This window comes from Vanacampus margaritifer, chromosome 7, assembly GCF_051991255.1.
Source record: "Vanacampus margaritifer isolate UIUO_Vmar chromosome 7, RoL_Vmar_1.0, whole genome shotgun sequence".
NCBI lineage: Eukaryota > Metazoa > Chordata > Actinopteri > Syngnathiformes > Syngnathidae > Vanacampus > Vanacampus margaritifer.
The window spans coordinates 9,665,812-9,686,140 of record NC_135438.1 but is presented as its reverse complement, the minus strand read 5'-3'; the positions used below and the strand labels follow the sequence as shown (position 1 = coordinate 9,686,140).

The window sequence follows — 20,329 nt, the reverse complement described above, 5'->3', positions numbered from 1 at the left end:
AAATTTTACCAATTTATTTTGGGGGAAAAAAAAAGATACGCAAGGGTTGCGGAACGGCCCCACAACCTTCATTCTACCATCTGGGCCATGCAGCTCCTGCTGTGTGTTAGTATATTGATGGTGTCAGGCGGAATCCTTTCGGTCTCATTTTGGCCACACCCGCAATGCAGTATAGTAATGAACAGAAAGAGTGGCATGGCTCAGGTGGTAGAGTTGCTGTCTCCCTTGCTGAAGCCGAAAATCGTTCCTCAATGCTTGAGTAACTTTTTAAATTGGTAAAATGTACTCAAAACTCTTCTTGTAAAGTTTACCTAGAAATTCTGAAAAAATTTTTTTTTTACGACATCTAGAGTATGATTGAAAAAAATAATCAATGTACCACTCAATCACCCCACTCCAGTGTAAACAAAGAGTCATAGTCCATCATGACTCTGTGGAGTTTAGTATTGCACAATTAAAATCAACTATAAAAGCATACTGCTCTCCTCTTTCTGAAACATTTGAAAGTAACCAAAGAACATGCAACCAGCAAGAGCGTTTGCTCGGTGGGCCGCGTTGGCTTGCACCTGGTGCTTCTTAGTCCGCTCAGCCCCTTTAGCCTGCGAAGACCTGCTCCGGCCTCGTGATGGAATGGCCGCCGGGCTCCTGGCCGGCCGCTGGGCTCTAATTTCGGGCGGTTTTACCCTCCCAGGACAACTTTTGTACTTCAAGCGCAGAGACAGCGCTAGCATTGACGTCATCGTGAGCCCCGGCCGCGACATTTCCTACACGCCCAGAGTCCACATGGAGGGAAAGTGCCACTCTAGCACCCACAATGTGACACTAGAGGGCAGCGCTCTACGCTTCCGTGACGAGAGCAACGTCACCGTGACCTTGCTCGACACGTCGTGCGCGGACTGTTTATTGCTGCGTTTCGACAAGGATGACACGGTGATGCGCGTCTACCTGTTCAGCAGGAAAAGGGAGGTCGCCCAGGAGGAGAGGGCGGAGTTCACGGCTCAGGTGGCGTGTCTGAACATGCTTCCGCCCGTCTGGCTGGATCCCAGCAAGGGGCTTTGTCCTGAGGAGGCTGCAGGGACAGAAGAGGCTTGTGTCACTTCGTCCTAATACATGCATTCTCTGTCCATTTTGTTGTGTCCAAAAGAGAGTAAAGTACTTGTAACTCAATACTGTGTTGACTGTTAGCATGCTACCCACATACACACCGTCTCATTCATCCAGAAAGTATTCACAGTGCTTCACTTTTTTTAGTGCTGTCAAAGTGATTAATTAATCACAAAAAATATCGCATTAATCATGAATTAACGCAGATTAATCGCACAATTAATTTTGACCATAGATTATCCTTTAGCGTGAATTGCTACGTTTAAGGTAGCACAGGTTGAGCAATAAACATAAATACATGCATTAAAGTAAAGTATTTAATAAATGTTTGCGTATGACATTTAGAATATTTGTTGTTTGTTGTCAAAATATTGGGGTCATTTTTTTCCCATTTTAAATTATGCAAGTAATTCATTGATTAGAAAAAGAGGAGGATGAGCGTGTGCAGTTGTTCAAAAAATGTCGAAGACGTCCTCATAACATTAAATGTAAAAAGAATTAACACATAACCGGTGCTATTCAAATTTGACGGGTAAAAAATATTGATAAAAAAATGCCTTTTTTAACAAGTGATTGATTAATCGTGATTAATCAAAATTCTAAGATGTGATTAATCTGATTTTAAAAACTCAAGCTCAAAGCTCACGATACTGTGTAAAAACATCATTGCAAAATAAGCATAATGAGCTTTTTAAAAATCGAATTAAATGTATTTATAATTTACTTAAATTTTTTAATGAAATTTATTTATAATTTAATTTAATTTAATTTATATGGATTCCAATTTTATGACGCGTCTGGCCACCGTCTCACACGAATGTAATCGTTAGTCAAGCTGTGCAATGCACTGCGAGGGTCAACTTCAAAATAAAAGCATAACAAGTGGATATCAATGGCTTTACTTAGCTTTGAATTTGGAAGTTGGCCCTCGGATGCAATCGTTGTGCCGGCTGACTTGACTTTAAATTGATGCTGCCTAGCCTGACTGCAGTCAAAGTGACAGTATATGCATTGTTCAAGTATGCAAAAGCACGTGGACAGACTTGAAGTGGAGCGCAATATTGAATTTGCAGTGCAAATGTGCACCAGTGCACCACTTATGTGCGCCCCTAGCAGTGTGTTTTTTTAATTCATTAATTTTTTTGCTCATACTTCTTTTTACATTTGCATGACATTGACAAATGTCAAAACGTTGCTTTAACCCTGGAGAACCCAAGAACCCTTTTCTTCTTTGGAAAATTATGAATTATACATTAAATGACTGCTATAAGTTCACTGAACACCAAAATATATGTTTTTTCAATTTTAACCCTTTATTCCCTAATTTAGGATTAGGGCGAAATTTGTCCCTTTTGGGATTTAGGGGTATCATTTTGAAAAATCTGAATAACAAAAACTGTCAGTAAACTATTTAGAATTTAAGAAAATAATCACTCAAATACACAGCTACATTGAACAATATAATTTTTTTGTTTTATTTGTTGCATTTTAGAACTGGATTTTGAATGTACAAACACACTTTGGCCAATGGAAACAAGAACACAGGCACAAAATCACTGCTGGGAAAAAAAAATAAAGGTCTTTGATATTTGAGTAGCAGAATTTATAGGGGCCAAATTTGACCCAGTGGGTTCTCCAGGGTTAAACATTTCCTAAAGGTGCAGAACTATGATGGTAATTGAGAATTTAACATGTGTAGTTTGTTTCTTACGGTCATTGAAGTGAAGTGGAGTTCATTTTTTCAATTAAAAGAAGCACTTGGCTTTTTAAAACTATTTAATTGCCGGCACTAAAGCATTAACACAAGTTTGCATCTGTTTTTCCTGATGAATGGGAATGTGCGAGCAGTGTGAAACTAACACGTGTCGCTCCAAAACAGGATTAGCATTTCTCAATCCACAGCGGCAATGAAGTAAGCCTCTTGTGCCCGTGTGCGCGTTGTCATTATGGTTTATGCATTATAGACAGTGATTGCTGGTCAGCATTGTGCACTGCAGATGTGCACACTGAGGTTGATGGGAGGAGTGTGTACATGTTAGAGTAGTGTGTGTCGCTTAGAGGGCATATTTGGTGACAGTTCACAGGTAAGTGGAATAGTTGAAAATCATGATGTCGATTAGGTTTGTGATATTATGTGTGCAAATGTCTGCAGTATGGATTTATTTTTGTTGTTTTCCCTGTCAAAATGCTCTCATTTTAAGTTGAGTTTGTGCTGCATGCACAAAATGCATTTTTAATGATGCTAAGATTTTGCTGTTCTTTTGATAACAAAATAAATAGCTCCTTTGGATAATGAAGCAAACACAAGCCCGTTATGTAATGAGGTTTTTAATCTGTAATCTCTTGTGGATTTTTCATGCATCTATGATAAGATGGCAGCACTCCCAAGTGCATGTCATATTAAATATACAGGAACATCTTAATAAATCTGAATATTGTGGAAGGTCCCGTTTATTTCAGTTGAATTCAAAATATGAAAATCATAATTACGCTGATTAAACAAAGTGGATTGTTTCGTTCATTGGGCATTAAAGAGAATTTCTTTATGACATTTTATATGTGACTACTCGTGTAATTATGTTAATTTAGAACTATTAAAACTAAACTATTGAAAATAATGAACATTCTTTCATGTGTTATTTTCATCAACGATGACAATGATTTTGTAGACGCTTTATTTCATGACGATAAAGTGCGGATACATTATAAAGTGCAAGGTCAGAGAGCTGGGTTGGTGTCGCTTAATAACATATCAAAATGTATTTTTGTTTTGCTTGTTTGATAATGAAAAAAAACGTAAATTATTTGTTGAACTTGAAACATGATTTTGTGCATTTGTTAAAAGACTAGTTCTTTATCATTGCTATTTATATGTATTTATTTATTACTGAATTTAGGGTCAAACTATCAGATATGGAAATGAAAAAATTTTGACTAAAACTAATCAACATTTTCATTCAAATGACCAACACTTAACGGAGATGGCTGCCTAACGGAGCCCCTCTGGTGCCAGGGTATGAATTATTTATTTATTTTTCTAGCCAGAATGATCCTGAATGAGAATGTGCGTGCGTGTTTTACCGCCAGGCTTTAAGCTGATTAAATAGAAGGTTGGTTTATGAGCTGCACAAGGTCCACCAGTGCACTAATGCAGATACAACAATATCACATTGAAGGCAATGAAAGTGAAAATAAGGTGACAGTCATTAAGGATTAAAGCTGATCTGGGGGTTGGCGATGGTGCATTGTCTCATTTGAGGGCTTCGCAATGTGCACGGGGACCCACAGGCTACAGACTTAGCATCAGCATTGCCCTGGATACAATACATTCAGTCAATATCACGGCCGGTATTGGGTGCTCCAAGTACAGCAATTACTATACCTATCGCATCATTGGCTGTCGGGAAATTTTTCAATCACTACAACACTACTTCTTATTGGTCATGATGTATTAAGTCATTACATGCAGCTGCAAGGATTCTTTCAAAAACAAAGTTAACACTTTTGAATTTGTTAAAAGCTCTAAAAGTGCAATGGAAAGCAGCTGCAGGGTTCAGAGTCAAATCTAATAACTTCAAAAACAAAAAACAGTAACTAGTAGTACTGTATGAACATTTTCAAAACTAACTTGCCCAATACTAGTCACACTGTTGTTGGCTTTGAATTCTTGCTGAACAGCAAATGATCCCTGTGGTGTTCCGCTCTGCTTTATGTCCTTTTTAGCGCTTACTGACTGTCTAGAGATCAAAAGATCCTAACTGCCATCACCATGGCAACAGTGTCCCTGCAGAAGCAAGCGAGCCTTGATTCCGCTGCGCTTGACCAAAAAACCCCAAGAGCAGTACCAGAAGACAGCACTGAAGTGTTCCAGGGATGCAGAGAACAAGGCCAAAACGAAGAGACAATGACAGAATGGATACAAGTTCCCCAGCTGCACAAATCTCACGAGAAACTGGACGATTTTAAGATGTTGAATGGACAAGATGATTTCCTAAGGGATTTCTCCAGCTTGGAAGTGGAGGTGCCAGAGTGGCCCAGTGATGACGATATCAACTCATACAACGAATCTCCTGACTGTGACCAGAATGTTCAACCATTCTCACCATGTGGAGACAGTTCTCCAGCACTAGTCTTTTCTCAAATGGCACCTGAAAGTATTACTGAAGAAGAGGAAACAAACATTTGCAGTTGCAAGTCCTCACCATGTTCACACCCCAAAAACCCGCCCTTGTATGTTATTGACTTAGATAACCAGCAGGGGGCGCTACCGCCCCAAAGCCAAGATCTCACCCCCAAGGGAGCAAACCAGGAAGCTGCTCAACAGGTGCTCGGGCAGAACTCTGCACCTTTGTCTGGCGTTGCCATGGAGCCACCCAATCAGGGCGGGGCGGCTTCCAAAGGCTCCGTCTGTGTTGTCACAGTGGGAGAAAGGCAGGCAGACAGGGCAGGGCGAAGGACAAAAGGGGAAATCGAAACAGGAGAGCAGAACCACAGTGGACCTGGAGGGGACAAGGTGGAGGTGAGGTCTTACGAATTGATCCAAATACAGGAAGGGAAGGGAGAAAATAAGGACGGTGCTGACTGTCCTAATCTGGCCAAAATGGAGAGTGACTCAAGCGATGACAGCGGATTATCTGCGGACTTCTCCCCACGCAGCGCTTCGAACGTCCCCGTAGCCTCCCAAGAAACTCGACCCAAAGAGACCCCGATTGAGAGGGAGATCAGACGGACCATTGAGCGAGAACATAGTTTGAGAAGATCTAGAGGGCTTCCAAATTCATCCGCAGAGTACGTTGAGATCCCTCTGTTGAAAACCATTCTCAACCAGACCGTCGCCAGGTCAGAGAAATTCCACGGCCTAGACAGGGAGCTGGCAGGAAAAATCATGCAGCATGAGATCCACGAGGAGGTCGGCCGAGAGCAAGATTTGGTCAAGCTGGGGAAGGTACCGGGTTTTTACGATAAGGGGACGGTTCGGCAACTGAAAGAGAAGAAACAGCTTTTTGAAGCCTTTCAAAACCGCACGGAGTCATCTTCGAGTGGGAGCAGCAGCAGCAGCAGCTCCAGCTCCAGTTCAGAGAGCCGAGACGATATCTCATCACAGGCGTCCACTGTGAGAAGCTCGGAGAGGAGACAGAGTATAGAGCCTCTGAGAGGTGCTGATGCCTCTTCAACTCCCAGAGGACCGGGCTTATCCGAGGGAATGTCCTGCCAGGTCATCATTATGGAGAACAACCAGACTGCCCCAACACAGAAGCACTACTGCGCCGAGGCGGAGGTCGATCGAGAAACTTCATATGCACTCCCATCCCGTTCAGGAGGACACACTTTAGAGCTGGAAGAGGAGACGCTGCCTAAGGAGAACCCTTTCTTCAAGCTGCGCTCGCTCACAAATGGTATTAAAGTGGAAAAGGATATCCGGGAGGATCAAGAGAGGGAGAAAGAACTCCGCAAGCAGAGGATCAGCCTGTATGGCGGAGGAGGTGGTGGTGGTGCGAGGCCAGTCGGCATGGAGAGAAGAAGCCTCCAAGCAAATGTTCTGGATTCTTCCAGCGCCTCCTCCAGTGGACGTAGCAGACAAACAGCAGGTCAGTCTACCACAATATCAAGGCTTGATATGGGGCCCAGTGGATCAATGGATAAGCCTCTGGCCTGAAAGCCGGGGGTTGTGGGTTTGATTCCCTTCTGGCGTAGCTTCTTTTAGCGTTGATATTTGGAACAGTTGGATCATTTACTTATGTGAGTTGCAATTGTTTTTCTTGCGTTGATAGAGATCATAAATTAAATTCCACCATTTTGAATTTTAGTGTAAGTGACAAATTTAATGTATTGCAAGATGTATTATGTGAAAGGTGATTCTTTATATACCGTATGTAAAATAATAATCGTCACATAAGTGCAAAATGTGTTTATCTTGTGCACAGGCCTGCATTGTAGTTGGACTGTGTGTGTATTGATCATCCAAACATATCATTTATATACCATTGGCCAAATATTATGGAGATTATTTTTGCAGTATTTTAGTTAGTTGTCATGTGAGGACTAAATTAGTCAATTATGTACTAGATATCAACATGGAGTTGGATTACTTTGATTACTTACTTGTATTACTATTTGTGTCGTGATACCATATTGTAGGAGCAAATTTAATTTTTAACATATTTCATTATCTATAAGTGCAAAATTTGCTCATCTTCCGTGATACGGCGTCATGTATTGCAGTTCATCTTCTTGTATTGATAAACCAACAAATGCAAACGAGTTACTATGCATAACTTGGGCCAGATACTGTGATGATATCCTATTGGAATGTACATACTCTGTGATCCCCACCCTTTGCAGTTATAATTGTATTTACTCACTCACTTATAACCTCATTCTAAAATTCTTCCTTTATAAATTAGACTTTGCTCAGCTTCAATTTTAATGTAGTGCCTGAATGTATGTTTGTTATCAGGGAGGGTTTCTCCACAGCCTTTGTGTGGGTCTGAATTGTATCAATGGACATAAAAAAACACAAGTCTATGACAAAGTGAGTGGGGTGTGTCTTTGATGACGCCGGAGAAATGTAAAAAAAATAAAAAAAAAAAGTCATCCAAATTTACCATATTGATGGATTAAGAAGTGTATCTCAAGACTTTTTTGCCATATAATGTGCTTTAAAATACAAAATTCCAATTCCTTGCTCCTTAATTTAAATCAATTCCTTCTGCCTCAAACAGCCCGTCAATCTGTTGGAAAGCTCAGTGCGTGGCCCCCAGGCCAGGACCATGGAGACACGGTGGACCAGCAAAAGGTAAGCAGAGGGGCCTTTTGACACTTTATTATACAGTTCTTACAATCCATTCTAATATGATGCACTTATTCAGAAAAGGGATCACAAACCCAGGGGCGAATGTACGATTTGCACTTCAGGGATGCTTAGCCCTCATTCAGAATATTCGTCATACATCACTTTGCAAATAGCATTTTTTTTTAAATGCCATATTTTGATGTGCATGTGTGCATGAATATCTATGTGTGTTTTAAATCTGATTCACCTCATTAAGACCACTAGAAGTCAAATGAGCTACACGAGCGCTAACGTGGAACTGCATTGTCAATGGAGGAGACCGATGTAGAAATTGCAATGCATGGTGGGACTTGCAGTCATTGAAATCCAAATGAAAATGCATAACTTAATTTTTTTTTTGTTATATACAACGTTTAAATAAAATCGTCTTTGTCAGCTTTGTCAGGTGCAAACATAAAATAATAATAATAATAATTATTATTATTATTATAAAAAAAAATATATAATAATTTAAAATAATAATTATTATTATTGTTGTTGTTATCTTTTTTTTAAATTATTATTAAAATAATATCTTAGATTTAAAATCTGTATTTTTAATCATACAAACATGATCAAGTGGATGATTTCGGCCCTTTTTTAGTAAATAAAAAATGTCTTTGAAATGCAGTCAACGGAGAGCTCAAGTTATCTCTGAAGCTACCTGCAGCGGAACAACAATGGGGCATTCCATGGGGGTGAATACGAATGTTTTCTTGTTGAAAAGTTCACAGGCATCAATACAGACAGGAAACAAGTATCTCCACGGCGCCAACAAAACATCTGATAGCTCTCAGAACACACAGCAAGCAGCTTATCTTCGTCGATAAGGAGACAGGGAAGAAGAGTCTAGGGAGTCATGTGTGTGTGTGTGTGTGTGTGTGTGTGTGCGTGTCTTGAGTTCCGTTACCTGCCTTGTGGCTTCTTGCATCTATTTAAAAGTGTTGTCTCTTCTTTCCACTCACTTTCTATCAGTTCATTATCTGTCCCTGATTACAGTGCCGTAATAATCTTGCCTCGGGGGGCCCCAGGAAAGTCATCCAAAGAGATGATGTGGAGTACTAAAGCAATTCAGCACAGTCAACATCCGATTTTGATATAAATGTTTGAAGCATGGTACAGTACACAACGATAATCTGGCCGAGTTGTAGAATTTTTCACTCTCCTCCATCAAAGGCCCGATTATCAGATGTCGCTAAAAGATTATCTTGAGATATTATCCTGTGGTGTGGGATGTGCTGAAAGTGATTTTGCCTGCCTGATATGTTCCTAAAATGGTTGGGACTCACTATCCTAAATAAATCTTGATACTTGATACAGGCTGTATGATTGTAACGTGAAACAGATCGACAGCCAATAGGAAAGAAGAAAGATTAGAGGAGCAAGTTTTTCGCCACAATATAAATGACTACGGCAAGAGTTTGCACCGGCAATGTAGTTATCAGATAAGGCAACGTTTCAGTTAGTTTTGATAGAGTCAACACCCGTTATTGACGTTGGAAGTCAACCAAGCCGTGCTGTGAATAGCAAAAATATGTAAATAATTTACACTTTCCCTACATGTGGTTTGTAATTGGGCATAAATGCCACAAGGTTACAGAGAGAGTCATAAAACAGCATCTAATATACACAATCATTAACCCTTGTCACATAAACAACTACATTCAGCAGTTCAATTATTCAATACATCCACCTTCACATGAGGCCATCAGGATTAGCTAGCATACTAGCCAAAATAATAAGCAGTACGAATGAATGGAATTCCCATTCATTTCAATGGGGAAAGATGATTTAGTTACGTACTACATATCCAAACAACTCAAAGCCTCAGTTTTCCCGCTCATTTAGTCCCATTTGTTTACCTCGCAATGATAGTCCACTGCATTCTCGTCGTCAATTAGGTGCAGGCCTCCCACAGTTCCAGACACAAGACCCCCCTGGTGCACATGTGGGAGTCGGGACTGGTCAACGGGCACAACCTGCAAGAGCAATGACAAGGAGAAAGTCGACAAACTGAAGATTTCTGCAGAGCGTATGAATGAAGATGGTCAAAGTGTGGAACATTTCCAGAAAGACAGGAGGACAAATGAGTTGAGAGTAACTGCACTTGTACATGCTTAAAAGCAGAGCCTGATCAATTAATTGGCCAATATTAGCTCTTATAAAATCAGCAAAAATTGGCCGATTTCATTTTCCTGATTTTTGCAGTTTTTTTGTTTTGTTTGTTTTTACACATTAACACATTGCAACATACGAAGTGGCAAAAATTCCCCAAAATCAGACGATTATTGCCATTTTTTTCTGTGTTAAATTAAACAAATGGTGGAAGACAATGTATTGTAAAACAGTAAAATGTTCAGTGTGTAATTCATATCTTTTTGGTTGTACAGTTTGGTTATTAAGGGACCAGAAAAAGTTACTAAATTCATTATATGTATATGTTTTTCCCCTCGGCTGATTAATCGGTTATCGAAATTTTATTCTGCCAAATATCAGAAAGTGCATCGGCCTGTAAAAAGCCATATTGGTCAGGCCCTAGTACTTTGTAAAAACATTTCAAATGTTTTGTTTTTATGACATCTTGCTTACCTAACCTGTGCAATCAAATGCCATCCCAGTACAACATCCACGCAATAAACCACCTTTCACCTTTTACTTAAGCCAGCTAGTTTTTAACTTCATATGTATTTGTGCTACTAGAAATACACGCATTGGCATATTTGATCATATTAATGCATCTTTGCAATAATATTGTTCAGTGTTGATGATTATTAATCCGGTTAGTGTGGCGCACTGCTCCATACTAACAGCTGTTTCTTATATTTTGACCTTTTACTGCAGCTCTTGAACTTGTGCAGGCGTGCCTAATGTTGAGTCCGATAAAAACAGCTCCGCATGTAATTCATTACTGTATTTTTTTTTTTATGTGATCACAAAGTTGACAATTTCCTAATGAGCTTGTCATCCAGTGGAATGAACAAAGCAGGAGGTAATACCGGAGCCTACCTAATGCGCTGGGCTCGGATTACAGTGCAATAAAGTTGATCTGGATTTTACAGGTGAAGTCTGATAGTCCAGAGTACACACATGTGAATAAAAGCGCCTCTGTTGTATCACTCCTTGACTTCTACTTGAGTCACGCAGTAAATGTTGAACTTTGGAATGAAGCTTGATATTAGCCATAAAGGAATATAAGAGTTTGTATGCGTGGGGGTGAAATACAGGATGTGTGTGATGCACGTGGGTGTGTTAGGAATGGAAGGTTGCCAACAAAGGATGCTAATTGCAGGGGGAGATGCAGAACCGTGATAAGATCAAAGTAGGTTATAAACCACATTTGTTTGAGACCATGGCGGAAAAGTACAAAACAGGAGAAGCCACCCAGTGACCTGCGGATGAAGATCGGCCAATGAGAAGCAAGCTAAAGTTAAACTGCAGAAAACACATAGCCAATAGAATAATGCCAGGATGCCTTTGTTTCTGTGTCATTTAAATATTGTGTAGTATAACTATTCACTGGGGCAACTCGGATAAGACGACTACGTCTGCTGTTTGAGACAGAGGCGTATAGAATTGTATTGATAGGGACCCGGGACCCCAGCTGTGATGTATTAGATTTGAGTGTTAGGAATAAATCCACTCGTGTGTGAAAATGCCGGCTTCCTGATACCTTTCTATTGCAGAACGAGCCTGCTATTGTTGGATGAGTGATAGTTTGGTAAGGTCACAAATTGGAGTCAGATTATTAACTTAAATTTATATTAATATAGAAATAAATTCCAACAATTATGGTGACCCCGACGTGATGCAAGAGAGGTAAAAAAGAAGTCTGGGACTTCGAGAAAACCACAAGAGTCTGGGACTCGAGGATCTGGGATCCAAGTCCACACCAGGTGACGACCTGAAAAAGCCACACGTCCGATCGGCTTTCCTCTTGGGCCCATACTCAAACAAGGTGAGCAGATTCCTTTTGTTTAAATTCTGCATATTGGCAACGCTAAATTATGAGAGGAAGGAATGTGGGACGTGTTAGTAGGGTATAAAATCTGGGATTTACCTACTCGAATAAGTTTGGAACTGTTCGTGGTTTGATACGGTATAAAATCTGGGATTTACGTATAAAGTGTGGACATTAGTAGGGTATAAAATCTGGGATTTACCTACTAGAATAGGTCGCAACTATTCGTGGTTAGATACGGTATAAAATCTGGGATTTACGTATCGATACGGTTTAAAATCTGGGATTTACGTATCAGTGTGGAAGCGGTGTGAATGTAAAAACTAAAATTAAACTGCAAGAGAAGTGATTAAGGACACGTGCGAGTGGATTTAAGGATGGCAGAGAAGAGAAAGTGTGATGAGGGTCTCGGGTCCCCTGGAGTCTGGTCGGAGATTAATGGTCATTACGGTAGGCTGGAATCACAGTTGATTAGTGGAATAGAAAGTAAGAGAATTAAGAAGGAAAGAGAACGGTGTCAGAAGTTGTTTTGGAAATTAAAGAAGGATGAATTGTTTCGCGGAGAACCTGGAACATGGGATATGTCGAAGTTAGCGCGGCAGTTACAGGAAAAGGAGAGCAGAATGTTGGCAAATATTCAAGATATGGAGGAGGAACAGAGCCGAGTTGGATGGCGAAAGCGTCATAAACTCAGAAAAAAGTTGAAGATGTAGAGAATGATAGACGGGGCATTCACCAATTGGCGACTATTGCGACTGCGCTGGCAGCGATAAGAGAGGAAAAGAAAGAGGAAAAGAAAGAGGAAAAGAAAGTGGAAAAGAGAGAGGAGGAAGTGATTGATAAGGGAGAAAAGGCGGAATGTTTTAGAGGCGTTTATCCACAGTTGCCGAGCTCGGGACAGTATGTATTTGCGCCCCCTCCGTATCCGACGGCGTCAGTGATGGCCCCCGTAGTCACTTTGGGGGGCAGAATGGTTTTAGATGTGGAAGATGACGGGTCACGGATGACGCCAGCAACAATACAGTTGATCGAACAGGCTGTGAATAATGAGAGGAAAAGGCTGAGGGGGAGTGAGTCGCCCGTGCGCACGTCAGAGGCGGTGTTAGCAGGAGACGGGGGCAGGCAACGCCCAGCAACGCGGATCACCGCGAGGGGGAAGTGGAGAGTGATGAGAAAAGTGCAGAAGTTAAGTGAATGGAAGTGTAAGTTTGTTTAAGACAGTGATTTTTAAGTGTGTGAAAAAAGGGTGAAAAAGAATGGTAAGCAGGAAATCTGCATATTTTGAAAGGATGGGGGCCGTGAGCTGCTGTTTTAAGAAGATGGTGATTTGTACTGTTGTCTGTTAAAATTAAATTAAACTAAATAAAAAGGAAAGGGGGTGTGATAAGTTTAGTCCTCTCTCCCATTGTCTCCATTTGGGAGACTTGTAGTCTGTTGTGTGTGTGAATAACAGGGGTCGTCTAAGGCTAAATCAAATTGTTCCTGTTATGCGGAAGGACATAGAGGTCTAGGTGTGAACTACAGGCCACTCTCATATTATTTTTAAAATCAGATCTGTGTAATATAGTTGAATAAGTAATAAAACCAAATTTTAATTGAAATAGACTTTTCATTTTTGATTTTTATATTTCCCCTGCATCTCTGATAACTTATCCGTAGGTGTGAAAATGATTTAACCTTTGTCTTTATCTGAGTCCCATTCTAGAAGTCTGGAAAGGACTTCCATCCAAGTGGCCAGGGTGACTAACAGCTGTCACATGTTTCTTAAATTTGAGGTAACACGTAATGAAGATGTCTATGGTAGACATATGCGTAAATATAGTACTACTACTTGCTATAGTGTAGTGATCAAATTCAAATAAAACCACAAAATGAATAAATTAGGGGTTTGGAAAACAAAATATTTTGGGGGAATTTTTTATTTTATTTTGTCTTGGAAATTGAATGACAACAAGCAGTGTTCTCTTGCTATGATCTCATCTCCCTCTGTCTGTTCCGAGTGTATAAATGTTTCAGGCAGGTTCAATCTTTGACTGAAAGGTGTTTCACTTGGGTGACTCAACCGAAAAGTGCTGGAAATGGAATGAACAGCATTCTCCTGCTATGCTTGATGTTCAGAGTGGACGGCGAACTGAACAATGGTCACTTTCGGGGGGGGAAGTGACCACACGGACTGCAAAAAGGAGGGTACACTGTAAATCCGCTCGTCCTGTGACTGTTCAATGACTCTTATGCATTGTTTGAGCATAATGTCCAGCAACTTTTTGAGCAGACAGGATAACCATCGATTCTGTCATGATGAACTTTTCCTGAGAACTCCAGTACACAAAGCCCAGTGCCCGCTTTGAACTTTGCCCTGCATAAACTGCTATCGACAAGGACAGGAAGGAATATGAACTACAGTTGTGGACTCAAAGTTCTGGAATCATCTGAGTTTGGTGCCTGAGGTCGTATGTTGTATTCTGTTTGTAGACATTTGCACTCTGTACTATGTCAGAAAGGAAATGTGATCTATAGCAACGCAGTTCGGAAATTGAGAACAGCTTATGTGAATTAGGGTAGTATAAAATTTAGTCTAATCTTTAAATACTATATTTTCCGTTGTTTGATGCTTGTTGAATTTGGCCTTCTATTTTTTCCCATTTCTCTTTTATAATTTTGGCTTCTCAGAGTGGACTCACTCAGATATGGAACACTTACGACGAATTTGCTGGTTAAATTTTTAATTTTGATTAAGCTCAACAGCACTGATGTTTGGATTCCACGGGGAATGCACAAAGGCAAAGTTCCCTGCTGTGTTTTTACAAAGCCCCCACTACTCTGTAGAAGAGGTGAGGTTAGTTAGCATTTTAAGAATACTTTTTGGTTGGTGTAAAGTAGGGATTTTGTTTTGTTTTTCTGATTATAACTCATTTCTTTTATTAGTTGAGATGGCAGATATTTGGAAGATTCGTGACCTGCAATAGATTAATGGGGTTATTTTAAATCTTTTTTTCATCTCTTCCTGACCCTAAAAGTCCTCCGCTGCAGTATCTTAATTTACATCTGCTTAAGTTGGTTGTTTTTCTAATCTACAGGATTCAAATTTACATTACAAACTCTTGCCTCAAAGGCTTTTGTTTTTATGGCTCCTGGCTAGCTCAGCTGGAGATCTTTTTATAGTTCTGGTGTTGGCCAAATTGTCACAATTTGGTTGTTTTTTAATCTACAGGACACAAGGTGTCTGTTTTTCCTCTTTGAAGCAGCAATTTGGAAGCGGCTGCCGTTTTCACATTCAGGTCTGAAATGATCAAAATTGATCTTTATCAGATGGGGGAATGACTGGTCTGTCTGTGTATGGTTGAAAAGGAAGTCTGATGTGAGAATGACTGGTCTGTCTGTGTATGGTTGAAAGGAAGTCTGATGTGAGAATGAAGTTTGGTGTGAGGAATTTACAGGCAGCGAATGAAGAGGATGGGAGTTGGAAAAATAAGTTCTACAAAGATGACAAAAGACGACCCTTATAGCAGAAATACGGTAAGTATGTTCCATCTCAGAAACAATTGAAAAGTATAATTTCTAGAGCCCATGGAATATGCCATTTAGGTGTGGAAGGAACATTGACACACCTGGGTGACATTTTTTCATGAGACAAGTTGTTAAAAATGAACTGCAGTGTTTATTTAAGGTATAAGTATAAATCTCTTCTCAGACTGTTCATGGCCCGGCCGGACATGAATAGTTCTGAGTTAAGATGATGTTGTTGTTAAATGATTTACACTGCTATAATAAGAAACCAGCGTTAAAAATACAGAAATTTGATGTACGACAAAGAGCAACATTATGCTCAAGCATTGGAGCTGTGGATTGAGACCACAGGTAAACACCCAGGCAGCTACCCTGAAGCTGAGATGATGTTCAGGACGGCGATGCTGAACGGCCTCCCAAATGAGGTGCAAGCGATTATGTGAATTGAAACTAAAGGACACAAGTGGTACCATTACTCACAGTTGCGCCCGGCCCCAGACTTTGTGCCTGCCAATGGTGAGCTTAAAGATTGACTGCCCGGACGGGCAGGTCAAGAGAGGGAATGTGTCGATGGCGAGAATTGGATCAAAATCGGACTCGGAAGTGTCGGAACAAAAACGACGACGATGCAAATGTTTAACTTTATTGACTATTTTGTTTGCAGGCTTGTGCTTTGTGTGGACTATGTTAGTGTTTGAACATATGGTGCGGGATGATAGAAGTGATGGAACGAAAGGAGAACGAGTGATGGTGTATCATTCCTGTAATGGAACGGTATGGTATGAAGCAGAGCAAGATGGTGGTAAGACGCTGACACAGACACAACAACTACTGTTAAATCTGAAGTGTAAACAACCGACACAGGTATTTCTATGGTCACTAATAATTGGCTCCTGATGGCTGAACAGGCCGCTAAGAATACTAACGAGGATTGTTTGGTATGTTTAGGTGCAAGACCAGTTTTGAAAATCATGGCAGCAACTGTTGTATCCAAAACCTGTCTCTTTGGTTTCCTGTATAACAAAACTCTCCAAAGAAAGTGCAGCCAATTGGATTCGGCCTTTCCACTGACAAATATGGAAAAGCAAAAGCCCATTTTTGACATCCATGTTGCACAACAAAATTTTACCTGCCTAAAGTTACATGGGAGTGGCCCTGGGATTGGAAACATCCAGGAGTCATGGTGTAATGAAAATGTGTCTTTGCCAGCAGGAATACCTCTCGCTCGTGCTGATGTTTGGCTGTGGTGTGGAGAGAGAGTGTTGTACGATAGGCTTCCCCCCAATGCCTCAGGTAAGTGCGCCCTAGTAACGCTGATCATGCCAATAAGTGTGACAGCATTAGACATGGCTAGGATAAATTGGGAAGGAGTTAGACAGTGGGGAAGAATCCCCTTCCTTGGGAGGAAGAAAAGGGACATGCAAGAATGGTTGAATGCAGGAGACCCCACATACATAGATGCAATTGGAGTTCCGAGAGGGGTCCCTGATGAATACAAATTGGTGGATCAAGTGGCGGCAGGATGGGAGAGTATTTTTCTGTTTATTACAGTAAACAAAAATGTGGACCGGATTAATTATGTCCACTACAATGTCCAACGATTGGCGAACTTTACCACTTCGGCACTCCAGGCAGTGCACGAGCAATTAGCAGCCACGTCTCTTATGGCATTCCAAAATAGAATGAGTTTAGATATGGTGTTAGCTGAAAGAGGAGGAGTGTGTGGTATTTTTGGGGAGCAGTGTTGTACTCTGATCCCCAACAATACATCTCCTGATGGTCGCCTTACTAAGGCATTGGAGGGTCTGCGCACGCTAAGTAATAAAATGAAAGAGCATTCAGGCGTGGACACCAGTTGGTACTCTGACTGGTTAAACGTCTTTGGCAAATATAAAAGCTTGATTGCATCAGTATTGATGTCGATCGCAATGTTTTCCGCTATTATGGTGTTATGCGGCTGTTGTTGTATTCCATGTATCAGATCATTGACTGTTAAGACAATTGAACGCACGTTGGGGCCAATACCGCCGGGTGGTCAGTATATGATGATCCCTCAGAAGGACCCCCAGGAAGTGGAGACAGCTGTGGCCCTCCGGGAGTCCGGGATGTGAGTATGTGAAGGTGGCCTCAGGGATCTGAGGCCATGAGAAAGAATGAAATTTTATACTGATTTTCTACTAGAATGAAATTTGATACTAATTTTTAGTTGTTTATTGATTTATAGCTCATGTTTAACAATAAAAAACAAGGTATTCGAGTGATGACCTCAGTCGTCTGAGGTCATGAGAGGGATTAAAGGAATATAAGAGTTTGTATGCGTGGGGGTGAAATACAGGATGTGTGTGATGCACGTGGGTGTGTTAGGAATGGAAGGTTGCCAACAAAGGATGCTAATTGCAGGGGGAGATGCAGAACCGTGATAAGATCAAAGTAGGTTATAAACCACATTTGTTTGAGACCATGGCGGAAAAGTACAAAACAGGAGAAGCCACCCAGTGACCTGCGGATGAAGATCGGCCAATGAGAAGCAAGCTAAAGTTAAACTGCAGAAAACACATAGCCAATAGAATAATGCCAGGATGCCTTTGTTTCTGTGTCATTTAAATATTGTGTAGTATAACTATTCACTGGGGCAACTCGGATAAGACGACTACGTCTGCTGTTTGAGACAGAGGCGTATAGAATTGTATTGATAGGGACCCGGGACCCCAGCTGTGATGTATTAGATTTGAGTGTTAGGAATAAATCCACTCGTGTGTGAAAATGCCGGCTTCCTGATACCTTTCTATTGCAGAACGAGCATGCTATTGTTGGATGAGTGATAGTTTGGTAAGGTCACAAATTGGAGTCAGATTATTAACTTAAATTTATATTAATATAGAAATAAATTCCAACAGCCAGCAGGTTGTTGAGCTGACTCTTTATTGTATATTCTATATTGTATGCAGTGTTACTGTATGCTATGCAGTATGCAGATGGATTCTTAAATAGATGGATTTTGACACGCTTCTCGGGTTCTCTTAGCGCATAATGTATTAGCAACATTGGCTTCATACCATCGCTGTTATTGCGCCAGATTATGATTCATATGCAGTCATTGTCTATTCATCCCCAATTATTTTCTCTTTCAATATTTTTGAAATTACATACAGTATACATGTTTGCAATACATTATACTGGAATATGGGCTTTTAAACTTTAAGTTTGTTCTATTCCACCATACATTCAAAACAAGAGTTTTTTTGTTTTTTTTAATTGAAAGTGATTCATGTTTTTGTTATATGTCAAATGACAATGAGCATTTTCAATCAAATTTTAGCTAAAAGTCATTTATTCAGAAACTGCCTTGTAATACTGATGTGATATTATAAATAATGTTCTTAAAATAAAAACTAGATAAAGGTAAACTTTATAGTAATTGTTTGGATTTGTAAGGCAACTATTCAGTTGTTTGAAAAAAATATATATCAAACTGTTACTGTTGTAAAACGGACAATTGCAAACATCTGGGCATTGCTGTCAAATTAAACACAAAACAGAAAGAATTACACTTTGTGTATTTGAAACAACCACATAGCTTAGTCTTTTATGTCCGCTATCAATGCTAATGCTAACGCATATTAGTAAACAACACATGCTAACAATAGCATCTATGTGGCCCGCTATCAATGCTAATGCTAACGCATATTAGTAAACAACACATGCTAACAATAGCATCTATGTGGCGGTGATATAGGCCTAACGCTTTAAGCAACGGTTATTTGAACATCCAATACGTGTAGGCAGATAATATAACAATACTCACAGGAATACAGTCGTTGTCCTCAACAAAGAACTACTAATGTTACTGCTGAGGAGTTGTGACAGTTCCATGTAGCCTACCTATGTCCCTGTAGTGTCTCTAGTCTGTGTAGACTTCATTTCCTCCTTCCCCCAGGTAGCTGAGGCAAGCACAAAGAAAGGATCGGCATTTTCATTGAATTAAGGCAAAAAGTGAAACAAAAATATCAGATTTTGTATTTTACAGTTTTATTTTTCCTCATTAAAATTAGCTTTTACAAAAAGCTTTACTGTTCTGGTGCGAGAGGCGCAGTAATTGATTATGGATTATTTCTATTCATTTCAATGGAGAAAAAATTATATGAAATATAAGTAACTAAGTAAGTAACTAAACCTAAATGAGTTACTAAACCTAAACCCAAACATCATCCAACATGTCTGTGTGTCCTGATTGGTTCACAAATGTTTATCTTTATTTGCATACTTTTGCTTTTAAAGCGGTGCCAGGGTGTTCAAAATGCTACCAAATGTTGGATAAAGATAACAGAAATTGTGGTCTATTTTCTGAATATCATATTTTATGCACTGCTGGCTTCTTTTGGGTATCAGCGTGTGTTTGAAATGTACATAGGTACGCTTTCGTGGCCTCCCAATTACCTGTAAATAATTGATCACTTTATTGTTTCTGAACAAAGCCTGACAACATCAAAAAATATTGTAATATCAGTAAAGATGTCCAAATTCCACAGGTTGAAGCTCTTTTCCGTATAGAGTCAGACATGTCAACTTTAAGGGCCATAGTTTCTCTCTATTTGCCTCACGAATAAAAACAAATATGGCAAGCTAATACTTACAACCACTAAAACTGTCAAGAAAGCTTGCAGCAAATCAACTCAGAGTTTGTTTTGTTATGTTATGTGTCTCCATAAAATGTGTTATGAATAAATGATGGGCCCTTAAAATAAAACCATGCCAGCATATTTCACTTGAAGTCATAATGTACACTTGTGTAGCTGTGTCAGTTTCATCCATACACATCAGAAGAGATTTTTCCCACAGATTTGCATCATAATGCTTCACGTGGGTGTGGGTATGTATTTAGTGCATGCTAAGAGAAAGGATGATACAATGGCAGAGCTAAAACTGCA

The 20,329-nt window shown here is 40.1% G+C and overlaps 1 protein-coding gene across 1 annotated transcript; it reads left to right on the top strand.

The window, feature by feature from the left end:
• The first annotated feature begins 1,329 nt into the window (after positions 1-1,329).
• Positions 1,330-18,165, top strand: misp3 (MISP family member 3). The gene is made up of 4 exons (XM_077570438.1): positions 1,330-3,188; positions 4,828-6,692; positions 7,827-7,900; positions 9,838-18,165. Exons 2-4 carry the CDS (start codon positions 4,874-4,876, stop codon positions 9,928-9,930), a joined length of 1,986 nt encoding a protein of 661 aa, XP_077426564.1. The 5' UTR covers positions 1,330-3,188; positions 4,828-4,873; the 3' UTR covers positions 9,931-18,165.
• The last annotated feature ends 2,164 nt before the right edge of the window (positions 18,166-20,329 follow it).